The following is a 19,636-nucleotide window of genomic DNA, read 5'->3' on the forward strand; positions in this document are numbered from 1 at the left end:
TAATTGCAATTTAAGTGCATAGGAACAAAAATATTATACAATTTCCCCATTTAATTTTCTAACAATTTAAACTTTCTTAGTAGTCTGTTTCTCGGTAGCAGATACAGAAATAAGTAGAAAACTTTCAGTCCTGAATAATGAATTGGGGTAAGGTTTTGTAGCAATACATGGCTCAGTCCCTGGTTAATCTTTTATCTTCTGTATACATAAATATTATCACTTGGAAATAACTATCCCACATGTCTTTTTATGATACTTTGGAATATATGCTTCACAAATTTGGGCAGTATTCCCTCCATTAAATTTAAACAAATTTTTACTGCAATGAAAGCTTTAATGTTTATTTTTGAGAGAGAGAGAAAGGCACAGCATGAGTCGGGGAGGGGCAGAGAGAGAGGGAGACACAGAATCTGAAGCAGGCTCCAGGCTGTCAACACAGAGCCAGACATGGGGCTCAAACTCAGGAACGGCGAGATCATGACCTGAGCCAAAGTGGACCCTCAATCAACTGAGCCACCCAGGTGCCTACGCAATAAAATTTTCTTAAAATAACTTACAAACACATAGAATTATTAAGGGGGTCGACAGGTATGCATGCGGGTGTGTTTTTGTGTCAATTTTGGAACAAACTAAACTCAAATAGATTTTCTCTAATAGAAGATCAGGATAGGTAAAGCGAGGAAGCTGGGCAGTGGAGGGCATTAAAGCCATTATCAGGAGTTAATCGACTTTAGGCAGTCACTGGACGTCATTATGGATTACTAAACAAAGAAATGATCAAAATGATGTCTGAATTAGATGATTCTTAAAATGATTCTTAAAAAGGTAATTTTTATGTATAAATATGTAGAACAAGATATATGATACTATCTTGTGAAAGGACTTTTTAGAAGAAAAAAATTCTCACTTAAAAGTAAATAGCTGATGGGGCACCTGGGTGGCTCAGTTGGTTGGGCACCTGACATCAGCTCAGGTCACGATCTCATGACTCATGGGTTTAAGCTCTGTGTTGAGCACTGTGCTGACAGCGCAGAGCCTGAAACCTTCAGATTCTGTCTCCGTCTCTCTCTGCCCCTCTCCCACTCTCGTTCTCTGTCTCTCTCTCTCAAATAGAAATAAACATTAAATTTTTTTTTTTTTAAAGTAAACAGCTTGTGAGTGATGTCAGTAAGATGGTTAAGTAGGACGCCCTGGACCCTTCTTCTCCCCACAAACACACTGATTCAGCAGAAATTAAAAAATAAATTCCTTTTGTGATAAATTAGAAACTAACTGACAGGCTCTTGTATCCCAGGAGAATGCAAAACAAGACGTACTGAAGCTGGTACAGACATTTGGGACACCCTCCCACAAGTGCTGCCTCCAATGCAGCACCATATGATCCAAAAAAAAAAAAAAAAAAAAAAGACTCTAGCTCCCAGCTTCACCCAAGGGGAAGAAGAGTTTGGTCCACATATCCAGAAATTCAGCTTTTCCAAAATGCCTCCCCAGAAGATTGGCTTCTGTTTTGCCAGCCTTGGAGCTCTGATGGGTCTAGCACAGTCTAGTATTTGGGGTAGAATAAAGCGATGGCTTGGGCTGGTAGAAGGCAGTGATCCTCCCCTCTGTTCAGCACAGGATGAGATTAAAATTCCCAGCTCTTAGTTTCCTCCTGGAGAGGTAAAGAGTTTATCCAGCACGTCAACTTTTTCAGGGCGTCCCAAAGAACCATCAGCTTATCTCGTCAGTCCTAGAGCCTGGGGAAGGAAAAAGGTGGTAGAGGCCTAGGGCCTATCAGGCTGGGCCGATGGGTGGGGGTCTTCTCCTGTATAGGGACAGTATGTGAGGACTGGGACAGCTGCCTGCTTTTTCTCTTGCACAAACACCAACACAGAAAGTCCAAATGGAAATTTAATGACTAAAAAATATGATGACTGAAATTAAAAGTTCAGTGGATGGACTCAACAGCTGAAAGGAGGAGAGAAAGGTAAGAATCAATGAATTGACAGCAACTGAAATCATCCGATGAACAACACTGAGAAAATAAACTGAAGAAAAAACGAACAGTTCCAGAGACCTGTAGGAATATAAAAATGATCTAACATTTGTGTCCATCAGAGTCCCAGAAGAAGAGAAAGAGACTTAAAAAGGCACTCAAAGAAATAATGCCTGCACACTTCCCAAATTTTTATCAAGAGACATTAACCTACAGATCCAAGACAAAAGTGGACCTCAAACAGGATAAATCCAAAGAAATCCATGTCAAGATCCATCATAATTAAACTTCTGAAAACTAAAGGCAAGGGAACATTTTGAAAGCAGCCTAAGAAAAACACTTTAGGGAAAGAAAACCAATTTGAATGACAGGATTTCCAGCAGAAACCATGGAAGCCAGAAATAAGTGACACAATATTTTTCAAGTGCTGAACGTAAAGAACTATCAACGTAAAATCCCATATTCAGAAAAACTATTCTTGAGGAAGGAAGAGGAAATCAAGATGTTCTCAGATGAGAGGAAACTAAAAGAATTGGTTGTCAGTAGACCTAAGAATGGATAAAGGAAGTTCTTAAACAGAAAACAAAGGATAAAACAAAAAAAACTCTGGAATATCAAGAAGGAAAAAAGAAAATGGTAAGTCAAAATATGGGTAAATATAGTAGGCTTTCCTTCTCTTGAATTTTTTAATCAAGTCTGATGGTTGAAGTAAAAGTAATACCACCTGATGTGGTTTTAAATATATGTAAGGAAATATTTAAGATAATTATATCATAAAGGAAGGAGGGAGGGATGTATATGGAGATAAGGCTTCTGTATTTCACTTGAACTGGCAAAATGATGACACCAATAGAGTGTGATAAGTTATGTATATATACCTGAAGCAACAACTTTAAAAGGTATACAGAGAGATATACTCCGAAACACTATAGATGAATCAAAATGGAATTCTAAATGCGGGCCAAAGATTTGAATATCTATTTCACCAAAGATATATGAACAGCTGGGAAGCATGTGCAAATAAATTTGACATTATCAGTCATTAGGGAAATGCAAAATTAGAACCATAATGAAATTCCGCTACACAATTATTATAATGATTATAAACAAAAAGATAATACCTACATGTGGCGGATAGGAAGAAACCAGAATCCTTACACATTGCTGGTGAGAATGAAAATGGTAGAGCCACTTTGGAAAACAGTTTGGTAATTTCTTTAAAAGTAAAACATAAATTTACCATACACACTAGCAATTATTCTCCTAGGAATCTACCCAAAAGACATGGAAACATGTCCACAGAAAGACTGCAATGCAAATGTTAATTTCAACATTATGCATACCAGTCCCAAACTGCAAATAAGCAAATGTCATAAGCTGGTGAACCATCAACAAAAGGGAATATACCTATAAAATGTAATATGGACTTATTTAACCATACAAAGGAACAAACCACTGATACATACGACAACATGAATTAGCCTCAAAAAAGTGAAGTCAGGCACAAAAGACCACATGTTTTATGATTTCATTTATATTGAATGTTAAAAAAAAAAAAAAAAAGGCAACTTTATGGAAACAGAAAGCAAATCAGTGGTCGCCTGGGAATGGAGGTAGAGATTAACGGTAAATGGGCACAAGAGAATTTTAGGAGTGAAGGAAATGTTACAGACCTGGATTGTGTCCACTTCTGATTATATATCCCAAAGAATTGAAAGCAGGGGCTCAAAGAGGTATTTGCATACCCACATTCACAGCAGCACTACTCACAATTGCCAAGAGGGTGTCTATTAACGGGTGAATGGACAAACAGAATGTGGCATATACATGCAATGTGATATTAGCACGAAAAGGAAAGAAAAATCTGACACGTGCTACAACATGGATGAATCCTGAGGGCATTATGATAAGTGAAATAAGCCATTCATTCATAAAGACAAATACTATATGATTCCAGTCAAGTATCTGGAGTAGGCAAATTCACAGAAACAGGAAGTAGAATGATGGTCGTCAGAAGCTGGAGAGGCACAGATGGGTAGTTGTTGTTCACTGGGTATAGAGTTTCAGTGTTGCAAGGTGAAAAAGTTCTAGAGATTCGTTGTACAGCCGTGTGAATATACTTAACCCTAATGTTCTTGAACTGTACAGTTACAAATGGTTAAGATGGCAAATTTTATGTTACGTGTCAGATACCACCATTAAAAATAAATTTTAGGGGCACCTGGCTGGCTCAGTCCAAAGAGCATGAGACAATTGATCTTGGGGTTGTGAGTCTGAGCCCCATGTGGGGTGTAGAGATTATTTAAATAAATAAAACGTTAAAATAAAATAAATTTTAAAAACAGTATAATGGGGGAAATGGGAGGGAGGAGTCGGCTACAACCAAGACACTACTTCACAAAACAGCAATGAAACGGTGACTGAGTTCGTGAATGAATGATTACAAGGTAAAGCACTCAAGAAATTTGCTAATAGTGTCTTTAAGAACACCACTTAAGCAATTCATGACAAATTATAATGTAGCTTTTTTTTTTAAGTTTATTTATTTTGAGAGAGAGAGAGCACACAGGGTAGGGGCGGAGAGAGAAAGAGAGAATCCCAAGCAGGCCCTGTGTTGTCCACAAGAAGTCCAACACAGGGCTTGAACTCACAAACTGTGAGATCATGACCGGAGCCGAAACCAAGAGTCGGACACTTAACTGACTGAGCCACCTAGGCGCCACAATAATGTAGTTTTTAACATGAGACTTCATGTAAGTATGAGAGAAAAAATCTCTTCCTTTGGATTAATTTTTCTCTATCTGAGAAATCCTTTGGGAAGACACAAAAAGCTTATCTTTCCTTTTCAGCATATGAATAAACAAAAGGAAATAAAAACACCAAGGCTTAGTATCTTTCATTTCTCATGTTAATCTTGCTGAAAAATATTTAATTATTTGCATAAAAACCCAAAATCATTGCAAGCAAAAATTTTTAACAAACTGATTGTGGTGTTGATTGTATGACTCTATACATTTCATGAAAATTAGTGCGTGAGTGAGTTTTATGTATGTAAATTATAGCTTAATACAATTTTTTTTAGAAATGTTCTAAAACAAGGGAAACACAACCAGTATTTCATTCAAACAAGTTCCTTATAAAAAAATTAAAAATCAAATCACCCATCCATTGCTAAAAATGGGGCTAATCCCCTATTGGAATTCCTCATTACCTTACTCTACATTTGTGTAGTACTTTACAGTTTTTAAAATCCATCTAACAATTCTGTGAGGGAAGCAAGTTAGCTATCACTACCCTAATACATCAAGTTTTCATGGCTTGCCTGAGAATTTCAGAACTATTAAGTACCTACCCAAAAAGCAAACTCGGTTCAGTTGAACCTCTTTTCAACCTAACCACTTCTTTCCTCCAAATCATTTTAAAATAAATTTCCTACCTACCATCACATTCAGGGAGACTTTGCTCCTTGGAGAGAGCGCTCATAAAGTCATCTAACTTCACCATTCCATTTCCTGTAAAATAAAGACTTTAGATCATGCATTCTTTATATTTTTGCATAAAAGGTAAATTCATAGTTTCATACAACTATGAAAAAAAATTACTTCTTCACTTCATCGTAATTCTATTTCTCCTTTCATATCCTGTCTCTGAATTAGGTCAGTTCGTTTCATTTTGATAATTACTCAATAATTTTTAAACACCTATTATAAAGTGCAATGGACTGAGCTAGGTCCTCAATTTTTGATAGATATAGGAAAAAGGAAAGGTGACCATATAGATGGACCATGAGAAACTTAAGGAGTCTATTTCATACCATCATGAAAACCCAGTCAAAATGCTATCCATTAAGACACCTTGACAATACTGACCAATCCTGACAGACCCAAGTGTCCCCATTACTATCAGCTGATCCAATTAACTACCTATTTTTAGATATACACCCTCCACAGTGATCCTACCAATCCTGATAAGCAACATGAAAGGGCTCAATAATTTTAGTAGCACCTACCTACACCTTAGATTTTTTTTTTTTTTTTTAATCTTCTTTCCCATTTGCCTTAGCTAAGAAATTTTGCTCAGGTTCTAAGAATTCATTTCTAATATATTCCCAAGTCAGTCTTTCCCCAAAATGTTGCCTCTGCCCTCTCCTCAGCTGAACTTCTGTTGTGGATGGTTCTTACTTAATGATAAAACAACTTCTCCAATACAAAAGCTCTTCCTGGAAACTTAAAATCTGCCTTGAACTTAGGCTGGTGACTGGGATATGCTATTTAACATCTAGATGCTAATCATCTGCCTTGATTGGTTAAGTATCATTAGCCCTAAATTCCTAGTTGTAGCACTTCCTTACCATTTTGGAATCTCCAGTTATTTCTTCTTGGATGCTTAGGCTATTTGCTCAGAGATTTTTGTACCCCTTGGATTTTGTGCTCTTATTGCCTGAACCTCCCCACAACTGGGTCAGCCTTTCCAGTACCTGTCCCATACGGGAAGGCATAGCTAGGGATAGTGATAGAGTGTTACATAACAATTCTGAGCTATAAAAGGACTAGTCCCTCCAAACCAATCCATTAGGGCAGATTTTCCAGGAATTTTTTTTCCACTTTCCATTTTTATATCTGTTCTTTTAGAATCTTCTTTAGCATGGCCCATTCTGTTCCATTCCTAGTTGAGAACTTACTCCATCATTTAATACTATCCCATAAAAGTATCTAATTTTTTCAAAAAGTTTGGTATTATCAGTCTCACCATTTTGAGCAGTCTTTGCCACAATCTCCTTGAACTCTTTGTCTGATAAAGTAACTCCTATTGAAGGCAAAATGGACTGAAGTTCTTCTTTTTTTAAATTTTTTTTTTTCAACGTTTATTTATTTTTGGGACAGAGAGAGACAGAGCATGAACGGGGGAGGGGCAGAGAGAGAGGGAGACACAGAATCGGAAACAGGCTCCAGGCTCTGAGCCATCAGCCCAGAGCCCGACGCGGGGCTCGAACTCACGGACCGCGAGATCGTGACCTGGCTGAAGTCGGACGCTCAACCGACTGCGCCACCCAGGCGCCCCTGACTGAAGTTCTTCTGTAGCAATGCAATTTTCTTGGAGTTTATTGATAGCTTCACAGATGTTTTCTAAATATACAAAATGTAGAAAACTATTCAGCCACAGAATTTATGTGTCTTAAGCAATAATTAGCACCCAAAGTCTTTAGCAATTAGAAAACAAGTTTTATCTAATTATTATTACCTCATATGACTGCTTTTTTCTTCGTATTTCTGTTGTGTCTTACATTATACCTAAATATTTCCCATATAGCTCAAACAGAAAACAATCTTGAAGTTCTATAAATGTTTATAAACTACTTGTTTGGAGGAACAGCCTGTTCCAGTGACCCAGCCAATGCTGCTTGGTTCTGATTGAAATATAATGAACGAGTTCAAGAGATCACAACAACAAAGTGTTTAGTTTAAATTCCAGGATTCCAAGCAAACAATGAGAGTTCTTCCCCTTCCCATCATTTTAGGCTACCATGTTTTCAGTTCACAATCTTCAAAATCATACAATCTTCGCAGGAGATACACATGGCCATCGTGAGTCCCCTCATATCATGCACTGAGATAGGCATAGTATCACTTCTCTGTAATTCCCACCAAAAATGCATAGCCTGAACTTACGAAGAAATATAAGGAAAACCCAAAATGAGGGACATTTTACAAATTAACTAGTCAATACTCTTCGAAAGTGTCATGGTCATGAAATTATCCTAGGTCAGAGGAGACTAAGGGACACGTGACAACTGAATGTAATGTGTGATCCTAGATGAGACCTTGAACCAGGAAAAATACATTTATGGACCAATTGAAAAAACTTGAATAAGATCTTCAGAATATAAATAATATTGTATCAGTGTCAATTTCCTGATTTAGTTCACTGTACTGTGATTATACAAGATCTTAACACCTGGGAAAACGAGATGAAGAGTATATAGAAACGTCTTTCCCTTTGTGTAATTCTTATGATTTAAAAATTATCATAACAATGAAAAGTTAAAAATGTTTTTAAAATGTATATCCAATGACAGTCACATTTCAGAAATGTTCAATTACCATCAATTTATCTTGAGAAGTTATACCAGATAAACGATTTCACACTTCTCTTTACAAAGAATATTAAGTATGGCAAAGGTTGGCGACACCAGCAAGATAGATAAGCGCTTTCTTCCACAGGCTTCTTCTACCCAAGGGCTAAATGCCTACTACTCCACTGTTCCTTTAACAAGGGTTTTCATCTTACTGGAATATAAAGAACTCAGAATTAGGAATGAGGCACAGAGTAATAGTAGCGTATCGGTAAAGGAATCAGAAAGAACATTGTTGTGCCTCCTTAAAAGAGCACACTTTCTGTTCAACTGAGTTGTTTAAAATATGTATTACTGTGTAAGAACCACTAGTATTTCACTAAGCACTCATTTTAACAATTGCCTTCAATATTAAATGCAATAAAAAGATAAGTCTCTTTCAAGAAAATAAACAACTTAAGTAACTTCAGCCAAGGACTATAGGAAGGAGTATTTAATTAAGTTCCACACACAGGACTTCTGTGATAGAGGTACCACGGAAGGAGGAAACTATACATTGGTTGGAAAACCTTGCTCATCTTGGAGAAAGACCATAACGCCCTGGGGAACCAAACTGTAAAATAGTAGTTATTTTATCTTTCCTCATATTCCCATGTCCAAAAGAGATGATATCTGAAGCATTATCATATCATATTGGATATGGATATCATATATTTAAATGATGGAACCTGAACAAAAATTTCACATAGACTCCTTACATATTTAGCTTAAAAATTATAAAACAAGCATTTCCAAAAGAAAACAGGCCCTCTATTTCTAGGGAACTTGAGTGAGTTGGATTAATCTCTGAATAAACTTCTTGGTCAAAGTTAGGCATCTGAAAAAGGGAACACAACCATCTGAAAAGGCACAACTTAAAACCACAGTGTTACATACACTGGTCTATATACCAGAAGTGGTGATTACTCATTAGTATTGACAAATGAAATGCAAACAACGGTCTAATCAATGGTTAATTCAGCTTGTTTCTGTGATGACTCAAGAACTCCAGGACCTATATTTTGACTTACATATATGATACTGACCCAGAGCATTCACTGCAATCTTTTCTTTCGACGAAACCTGTTTTAGGAGGCTGGAATGCCTTCTCACAGCTGGCTTCTGAAGTTTGGGGGTACTAAAATGATCACTTTTATCCAGAGACTTTTTGAGGCTTGTGATGCTCTTCAAGCTATGTGACGTAGACTTTGAGTCATGAATTTCAATCTTCTCTGAACTTTTCTTAAAGTTTATGCCATCCTTTGAATATGGTTCCCAGAATCCTATATCACTGCTATCAACCCCATTTAGGATTTTTTTTCTTTGCAAAGGATTTTTTGATCTTTTAAATTCAAGGTAATCATTATCCTCCATAACTTTATGATATTGGAGGTGTTTTCTATTTAACTTTGGGAATAATGATGGTTCACGTAGTCTGGAAGAGAAACTGCTTTTCATCCTATACTGTGGATAACATTCTGATATATTTGATAACTTTCTGTTTGAAGTAGACTCATCCAAGGCTGATGATTCCATAACTGCTAAGCAAGAGAAACATATTTAATTATTCTATTTACCTGTACCATTTGTAATAGTTTTTAAAAAGTAACAACTAAGTCCTCATGAAAACTATTCAAGAAATTATCAATTGCTTAAATAAACACAGTTTAAAAAGTTAAATAAGGTTAATATGTTGAAAAACTAACAGAGCTGATAACTAAGACTGAAATATTAACTAGGTTAAATATAATCTTCTGGGGGCGCCTGGGTGGCGCAGTCGGTTAAGCGTCCGACTTCAGCCAGGTCACGATCTCGCGGTCCGGGAGTTCGAGCTCCGCGTCAGGCTCTGGGCTGATGGCTCGGAGCCTGGAGCCTGTTTCCGATTCTGTGTCTCCCTCTCTCTCTGCCCCTCCCCCATTCATGCTCTGTCTCTCTCTGTCCCCCCCAAAATAAATAAACGTTGAAAAAAATTTTTAAATATAATCTTCTGGTTTAATATATTTAAATTCTTTTATCCAAAGCTATTTGAAGTTACACCAAATCAAAAGTGATAGCCTACTGAAGTTTGTAGTTCTCATTCCCCACTCTGCCAATTTTGAAAGATTATAGGCTAAATATGCCAATACAGCTACAAATCCCTTAGTTATGAGCATACTGAAGTATAAGGAAGTTGGAGTGGGGAAATTTTTACTTATAAAATCAGAATACAGGGGCACCTGGGTGGCTCAGTTCGTTGGGCATCCCACTTCGGCTCGGGTCATGATCTCACTGCTCATGGGTTTGAGCCCCACATTGGGCTCTGTGCTGACATCTCAGAGCCTGGAGCCTGCTTCAGAATCTGTCTCCCTCACTCTCTGCCCCTCCCCCACTCACGTTCTGTCTCCCTCTCTCTCAAAAATAAACATTAAAAAAATTGTTTTTAATTTAACATCAGAATACAAATATTTACTCTCCTAAAGATTCTCAGTACTTGTGGGAAAAAATAGTTTATATATAAAATAACCTCTTCAGAAAGATATTAATACAATGTCCCACTGGGGCTTCCTTTATAAAATTCATCTGACGGCTCAGAATAGTACCTTACATTTGAATAACACATTTTAAAGTATTTCAAATGTTATAATACTTGATTTTATGATAGACTATTATTCTCCTCTTAGAAGTTTAAAATATGTTTGATCATTGAAGGCAAAACTTATAAAACATTGTCCGAAGCTTTCAGTGTGTATAGTGGTAATACATAATAAAATTACAGCTTAACGGAGGGAGGGTAAAAAGGTCTATATAATGGTAAAACTTCTATATTCCACTTGAAGTGGTAAAATATTTATTTTAGTATACTAGAAAAGGTTAAGTATGTATACTATAATCCTTAAAACAACCACTGGAAAAATACAGAGATATAGTGAAAATACATATGGAATAAATTCACATACTAAAAAAATGCTCCCCAAAAAAGAAGGGATAAAATGGTTGAAAAACAGAGGAAAAAATAGAAAACAAATAATAATATGGTATACCTGGTCTGAATGTATAAGTAATTACATTACATATGATTTAAACACTCCAATTAAAATATAGGAATTATACAAATAAATACAAAAAACATCACCCAACTCTGTGTGGTTTACAAAACACTTCAAGACTGGTGATATAAGAAGGTTAGAAGTAAAAGGATGGAAAATACTTACCATCTAAGCACTAATCAAAAGAAAACTGGAGTTATATTAGAATCAGAAAAAGTAAACTTGAGAGAAAAGAAAATTACCAGTGATCACATACATATTGCATAATGATAAAAGAATCAGCTCACCAAGAAGATAGAACTATTCTAAATGTGAATTCACCTAGCAACAGAGCTTCAAAATGCATGAACCAAAACCTGACAAAACTGAACGGAGAAATAGACAAATCTACAATTATATTTGGAGACAATGTTCCTTTCTCTATAACAGAACTAGTAAAAAAAATCAGCAAAGAGGGGCGCCTGGGTGGCGCAGTCGGTTAAGCGTCCGACTTCAGCCAGGTCACGATCTCGCGGTCCGTGAGTTCGAGCCCCGCGTCGGGCTCTGGGCTGATGGCTCGGCGCCTGGAGCCTGTTTCTGATTCTGTGTCTCCCTCACTCTCTGCCCCTCCCCCGTTCATGCTCTGTCTCTCTCTGTCCCAAAAAAATAAATAAACGTTAAAAAAAAAAATTTTTTTTAAAAATCAGCAAAGATACAGAAGAATGAATAACATGAATTATTATGCATGGGAGTGGGTATGTGATTATTAGGAATATCTATGTCAGAAAAGAATAATTAATGAAAAAACTTCTACATCAAAGACAAAATTAGAATTCAAAATAAACTTTGTTTTTTTTTTTTTTTTAATTTTTTTTAACGTTTATTTATTTTTGAGACAGAGAGAGACAGAGCATGAACAGGGGAGGGTCAGAGAGAGAGGGAGACACAGAATCCGAAACAGGCTCCAGGCTCCGAGAGGTCAGCACAGAGCCCGATGCGGGGCTCGAACTCACAGACCGTGAGATGATGACCTGAGCCGAAGTCGGACGCTTAGCCGACTGAGCCACCCAGGTGCCCCTCAAAATAAACTTTGAAACGTTCAGGTAAAAATAGCAAATTGAACAGCCTTCAAACACTCCATTTAAATTTTTTTTTTTTCAACGTTTATTTATTTTTGGGACAGAGAGAGACAGAGCATGAATGGGGGAGGGGCAGAGAGAGAGGGAGACACAGAATCGGAAACAGGCTCCAGGCTCTGAGCCATCAGCCCAGAGCCTGACGCGGGGCTCGAACTCACAGACCGCGAGATCGTGACCTGGCTGAAGTCGGACGCTTAACCGACTGCGCCACCCAGGCGCCCCAAAACACTCCATTTAAACTAAGGAATTTTGGGGATGCCTCGGTGGTCCAGTCAGTTAGGTGTCCAACTTCAGCTCAGGCCATGATCTCGCGGTTTGTGAGTTGGAGCCCCACATCAGGCTCTGTACTAACAGCTTGAAGCCTGGAGCCTGCTTTGGATTCTGTGTCTTCCCCTCTCTCTGCCCTCCCCGGCTCGCTCTCTCTCTCTCTCTCTCTCTCTCTCTCTCAAAAATAAACTAAAGGAATTTTTAAACCATCACAAATCCATAATAACAAAAAGAAGAGGAAAAGAAACTACTACAATTAAATTTTGGAATCTGGAAAGCGGATGAACTTAGTAGACCTGAAAAGGCTGAACCATAAGGCAGAATGGGGAAAGCCAAGAAGGAACCCAATTCATAACACAAAAACTCCAAAAGTTCATAAATTAGTAGCATTTAGGTACGTCTAAAAGTGAGGGTAAGAGTGAAGCTAAAAAGAAAGAACTGGTTAAAATCCCTTTAAGTAGTAATTTGATACCTAGGGTCTCTTCACACGGCCAGATATTCACTTTTATCCACTGGGCACAGCCAGTTACTGATCTTCTCCTACTCCAGCAGGAAAGTGACAATTCATCAGAAAGGGTTAAACACAAGGTCTCTGGATTATGGAATACTAAACACAATAGAGGGTAGGAGTGTTACCTGCAAAACTCGGAGGGAGGCTTACACTGAATAATGGGAACTTCAGTCTTTCGTCTTATTTAACACCTGGAATTCTATGAAGCAAGGCTATACCTCCGGGAAGGATATTCAAAGTTTCTTTGAACACTCTGACCATCTCAAAAGGAAATATACCCTAAAGACAGTCATATTAAGGGGTTTCCAGGCAAATAGCCCAGCCAGACCAGCCGATGATAGCAGGGTTTCTCAATCTCAGCAGTACTGGCATTTTGAGACAGATACTTCTTTTTTTTTCTTTTTTTTTTTTAATTTTTTTTCAACGTTTATTTATTTTTGGGACAGAGAGAGACAGAGCATGAACGGGCGAGGGGCAGAGAGAGAGGGAGACACAGAATCGGAAACAGGCTCCAGGCTCTGAGCCATCAGCCCAGAGCCCGACGCGGGGCTCGAACTCACGGACGGCAAGATCGTGACCTGGCTGAAGTCGGACGCTTAACCGACTGCGCCACCCAGGCGCCCCAGAGACAGATACTTCTTTATTGAGAGAGCTGTCCTGTGTATTGTAGGATACTCAGAAGCATCCCTGGCCTCTCATCACTTGATGCCAGTAACACAGATTGTGATGACCAAAAATGTCTCCAAATGTTTCCAAATGTTCCTGGGGGAAGGGGAAGTTCAGGGTGGGGGGTGGGGGAAATCTCCAAATCATCTCTGGTTAAGAATCACTATCCTACAGCTCATAATCAGCTAGTTTTGCCCTCAGTCTCAGAGCTTCCAAATAGCTTTTGAGTTCACCATTCTCAAATATGAGTAGACAACCAAAGATCACCAGACATTTGAGGAACAGTTCTACAATGAAAAACAAACAGAAAAAAATACCTTGGAGGAGACAGAATATGAATGAAAAAGGAAATCTCGAAAGCACTGCAACAGAAGTTCGTAGTTGCAACAGAAGATATTGTTTGTGGAACAATAGAAATGCCCATGAAATAAGAGGAGGCTATTATAATACAATAACAGAGGGGAAAGAAATTATTGGAAATTTAAAAGTACAAATGAAAAACGAAATAGAAGCATTGGAAGATAAATTTAAGGAACTCTCTCAGAAGCCACCTGGGTGGCTCAGTCAGTTAAGCATCCGACTCTTGATTTCAGCCCAGGTCATGATCTCACAGTCGTGAGACTGAGCCCTATGTTGGGTTCTGCGCTGGGTGTGGAGCCTGCTTAAGACTCCCTCTCCCTCTCCCTTTGCCCCTCTTCCACTCCCACTCGTGTAATAAATATAAATAAATAAATAATAAATAAATAAAGCATAACAAAGAGATAAGAGAAAAAGGTTAAAAAAAAAAAAAAAGGAATCATCCCATTATGTCACATATCCAAATATCAAGATTTCCACAGAGACAGAAAAAATAGAGGAAAGGAAATCATCAACAAATTATTTTAATTTTCCAGAATCAAAGGACGCTGTATTCAGCACAATCGTTACAAAGAAACTTCTTTCCAGGAGACTTTCAGAAGACTAGAAAATATCCTATACGCTTGAAAAAAAAAAAAAATCAGTGTCAAAGTCAAGAGTCAGAAAATTTTGCACTTCAATGGCAATACTGAAAACTAGAAAACATAGAAAATTATTTACAATCTAGAATTCTGTACCCAAACCATCCATAAAATACGAAGACAGAATCTGTCATAGGAGGAGAGAAGTGAAAAGTCTCCAGCATGTTAATGAAGAAAGATCTCAAGATGACAGTTGCACACAAAATGTAGAGGGCAACAAATTCATACTGAAGAACATCAAAATACTCTAAAGAAGATTTCTTCAAGAAGACAAAACTACTAGAATACCTTGTGCAGACAAACTTACGAAGAGGATATTTAGACAGTTGGCAGAGTTTAAGCTTCAATCAGTAATATATATACTTTTTTTTTAAACCAAGCAAATAAGTAAGTAAGACAACTCAAAGAGGGAAAAATTGTACAGAAAGAGAAAGTAGCCACAAGATACTTACATGTGGCTCAGCAGTGAATAGTGTGTACATAAATATATTCACATAAATACAGAATTAAAACTTACTCAATTACCCTATGACTATATTAGGAGGATGGATAGGTATGGGAAGTGGATGTGGTGGGGACAGGGAAAATGAAACAGAGCTAAATCCTTATTTTTCATATTAGGGAGTTTACTAGGTCTACCCAAAATTTAAAAAAATCAACAAGAAGCAATACAAACATGTTATTTACAGTCATGAAAACAAATATCAGGTAATCAGCTAAAATGTTTGCCTCTGGAGAAACTGAGGAAAGGATCAGGCAAGAGGCTGCTCTATTTGTAGCAAGTTTATTAGAACTATATAATTCTTTTTTTTTAATCTTTTGAAATCTTTATTTATTTTTGAGAGAGGCAGAGACAGACTGTGAGCAGGGGAGGAAGAGAGAGAGAGGGAGACACAGAATCCGAAGCAGCTGAGGATCTCACGAACCGTGAGAACACGACCTGAGCTGAAGTCAGACGCTCAACCAACTGAGCCAAATTGAGCTTAAAATTATACACATAGATAATCTTGACCAAAGGATGTCCGGACAGAGAAAGAAAAGGGAGTGACACCATGTGCAACAGGAAGAGATTTTTAAAAACGTACTTAATGAAGAAAAACAAAACTAATCATGAATGATACTGAATAATATACTAAAAACAATTTTTAAAAAATGTTTTAATGTTTATTTATTTTTGAGACAGACAAAGCACAAGCAGGGGAGGGTCAGAGAGAGAAAGGGAGACACAGAATCTGCCTCAGCCTCCAGGCTCTGAGCAGTCAGCACAGAGCCTGATGAGGGGCTTGAGCTCACGGACCATGAGATCATGACCTGAGCCGAATTTGGACATTTAACTGACTGAGCCACTCAGGCACCCCTATATTAAAAATTTTTAACTGTCAATGTCAGGATGTCAGAATGACCCACAAGTTGCAAATTACGTTTTTTTTTCTTAGTGTTATTATTTTGTTTTAAAGTTGACTTCATGTTGCAAAATATTAAGGGAAAGATAAAAGAAAATTATGGTAGTTACATAATCAATACTGATTAGGTATGTTTAGGATTTAAACTTTTATCTAAAGAGTTAGAGTTTAGAGTTATCTATGGGGGGGGGTGCACACGGGTGGGTCAGTCGGTTAAGCGTCCAACTTCAGCTCAGGTCGTGATCTCGCAGTGTGTGAGTTCGAGCCCCGCGTCGGGCTCTGTGCTGGCAGCTCAGAGCCTGGAGCCTGTTTTGGATTCTGTGTCTCCCCCTCTCTTTCTGCCCCTCCCCCGCTCACGCTCTGTCTCTCTTGCTCTCAAAAAATAAATAAAACATTAAAAAAAAAATTTTAAAGAGTTAGAGTCATGGGGTCAGAGAAGGCTTTCAGAGTCCATATGATAAAACCTACAAATTAGGATTTAATTTAAAGGCAACTTATTTATAAATAATACTTGCTGTAGCAACGAGAGCTCACTTACAAAAATCTTCATACTGGTGCTGTAGTTCATCCAAAATAAATAGAATATCTCTAATATCCACCATGTGGTTACCTGTAATAGAAAGAGTAAGTTCAAGTACTGTTATTTCTTTTTTGAACACAAATCTAGTTTCCATCCCATTCTAATACAAAAACAACACAGAGATGTGTGAAAGTAGGAACAGAGGTTGTGAATAATATCTAGAATTGTTAATAGCTCAGTACACACTGAAACATAAAAGACCATTATTGTCTTTTTCCCTTAATAAAAGAGTTTCCCATCAAAAGAAATTAGTCACATTTTAAGCTCCACAGCTAGGTAATCAGGTTAATATTTCATTCATTTAATAAATAGTGTTTTGAGAATTTACTATAGGTAGAATTTCAAGTTTTAGCTCTTTTGTCTTTCTCACTGGATTGTGAGCTCTTCAAGAGTACAGGATGTCATTTGTTTCCCCAATGCCTAGCAAATTATATACTTCCTAGCACTTAAAAACTAATTTTTTTGAGGGGCACCTGAGTGGCTCAGTCAGTTGAGTGTTTGACTCTTGATTGGGGCTCAGGTCATGATCTCAGAGTTCATGGGTTCGAGCCCCACGTTGGGCTCTGCGCTGACAGTGCAGAGCCTGCTTGGGATTCTCTCTTTCCTTCTCTCTCTGCCCCTCTCCCACTTGCACTGTCTCTCTCTCAAAATAAATAAACAGACTTTAAAAAAATTATTTTTTAAAAATTATTTTTGATAAAACAGGGAGGGGGACAAAACATAAGAGACTTGTAAACATGGAGAACAAATTGAGGGTTACTGGAGGGGTTGTGGGAGAGACGGTGGGCTAAATGGGTAAGGGGCACTAAGGAATCTACTCCGGAAGTCATCCTTGCGCTACATACTAACTAATTTGGACGTAAATTTAAAAAAATAAAAAATTAAATTAAAAAAATATTTTTGAATGAATAAATATACTAAAGGCTGTAAAGAATCATGCAATGTCTACATTGTGGATAGCAGTAAACCATTTACTTGGCGTCTTACACATGTACAGCACTCCCATAATTATAACTTCCTACCATTCCTGCCCTTGCCTCTGTCTCAAACCATTTTCCTTCTTGGACAGTGTATGACAGAGAATGGGGTCAGAGACAGTGACCTCAAATAATGTTGTTCCAATTGGACACCCAATAGTTCTTGCCTCCAAATGTCTGGCTTCGCTTGACATCCAAGGTGAGTGAGAAAGACCAGGTGTTGACTTACCTACTTATAAAAATACTAGGGGGGCGCCTGGGTGGCGCAGTCGGTTAAGCGTCCGACTTCAACCAGGTCGCGATCTCGCGGTCCGTGAGTTCGAGCCCCGCGTCGGGCTCTGGGCTGATGGCTCAGAGCCTGGAGCCTGTTTCCGATTCTGTGTCTCCCTCTCTCTCTGCCCCTCGCCCGTTCATGCTCTGTCTCTCTCTGTCCCAAAAATAAATAAAACGTTGAAAAAAAAAATTTAAAAAAAAAATACTAGGTTCGTTCTTCAGCCTATGCCTAAAAAATCAACTATTCAGTTATAAGCATAAGCAAAGACCCTGAAAAGAAGATGCCAGTTTTTAAAGTGCCTTTTGAGTCCAAGAATTATTATATACACTATGGTTTCGGTGTTGGGTAAGATTGCTTCATTCTGCTTCTTTAAAAATTGGTAAGCTATGTCAGGTCCAGGACTTTAAATCACTGCAAAGCAAGTAAGTATTTGACCAACCAAAGAAGTGCTAGCCCAATTGATGTTAAGTTGTCTTCTGATTAGAACTGCTTCTTACATTCTGGGTTTTTGTTTTGTTTTGTTTTGTTTTGTTTTGTTTTGTTTTAATTTTTAATGTTTCTTTATTTTTGAGAGAGACAGAGACAGAATGCAAGTGGGTTGGGGCAGAGAGAGAGGGAGACACAGAATCTGAAGCAGGTTCCAGGCTCTGAGCTGTCAGCACAGAACCTGACATGGGGCTTGAACTCATGAGCCACGAGATCATGACCTGAGCCGAAGTTGGACGCTTAACTGACTGAGCCACCCAGGCGCCACTCTTACATTCTGTTTTTTTATTTTCTTGGTACTTATTCTCATTCTGTTCTTGGTTGTGGTTCTAACACCCCAGTGAACTTCTGGAACTTCTGTAGAGTCCATATCCCAAGTTCTTAGATCAAAGCATAAGTCCTAAAATCATTCAAGGCTTCAGCCCTCAAACTCCTGAATTTGATCAGTGAAAAGTATTCTGTTGGATCATCCATAAATTAATCCAATGGAGAAGGCTGTATTGTTTATATCTGGTCTCTACTTAAAGAACTCCCCTTTCTGGAAAGAGGTCCAACATTGCAGTGAGCATGCAGTAGCCAACCATTTACAGATTTACTAGCTCTCGCTCAAATTTATTCCTTCTTCTATGCAATGACAAACATTTCTCACACACCTCTAAGACAAATACTATCCATCTATATAGTCTCTGGTGGCCAAATAAGCATTACAGAATCTGAAATTACTATTTTGACCCCTACCTAGCTTATCAAAACCTCAATGAATAATTCCTGGTTGAGACTGAGACAATCAGTATAGTTACAGGTAGCATTTACTTCATAAGAGAAGTTCAAAACAGCTTCCCACTCTTACATTTGTCCTTCTGGAGGAAGCTCATATTGGAACTTTCCTTTCCATTCAACCTGGAAAATGTAACTATCTAATGTGAAAAAAAATTATCCTCATCATCAAAGTCATATTCAGGGCAACATTACTTTGAAGGTGTAAAATGACTATTAACACATTTCCATAATCTCCACAATAGCTCCACAATATCAAAGACCTTCTCATCAAAAATCGTGCTAGTTACTACTTTTCACCCAGTTCAATTACTAGATCGGTAAATACCACGAGAGAAAAAACTACTGCACCAATATCCTATCTCAGAAACCAAACTACCAGAACTGTCACACAGTGATTTTCCATATTCCTCTTGCCAGATCTTAATGAAGCAAATGCTTGTTGGACTTCCTTGCAAATTCCAGC

The 19,636-nt window shown here is 37.9% G+C and overlaps 1 protein-coding gene across 1 annotated transcript in view; it reads right to left on the reverse strand.

Annotated features, from left to right (window-relative positions):
- LOC147571489 (EF-hand calcium-binding domain-containing protein 13-like) overlaps positions 1–19,636 on the reverse strand; it is a gene marked incomplete at its 3' end in the record, with an annotated part of 132,540 nt that overhangs the window by 69,579 nt on the left and 43,325 nt on the right. The window contains 5 exon segments of the mRNA XM_086696303.1: positions 5,416–5,487; positions 6,725–6,823; positions 7,063–7,101; positions 9,134–9,628; positions 16,615–16,686. Of these exon segments, the coding sequence (XP_086552429.1) occupies positions 5,416–5,487; positions 6,725–6,823; positions 7,063–7,101; positions 9,134–9,628; positions 16,615–16,686 (777 nt within the window).

This window comes from Puma concolor, unplaced genomic scaffold (genome assembly GCF_028749965.1).
Source record: "Puma concolor isolate L17-30 unplaced genomic scaffold, mPumCon1.1.hap2 unalloc_scaffold_24, whole genome shotgun sequence".
NCBI classification, from domain to species: domain Eukaryota; kingdom Metazoa; phylum Chordata; class Mammalia; order Carnivora; family Felidae; genus Puma; species Puma concolor.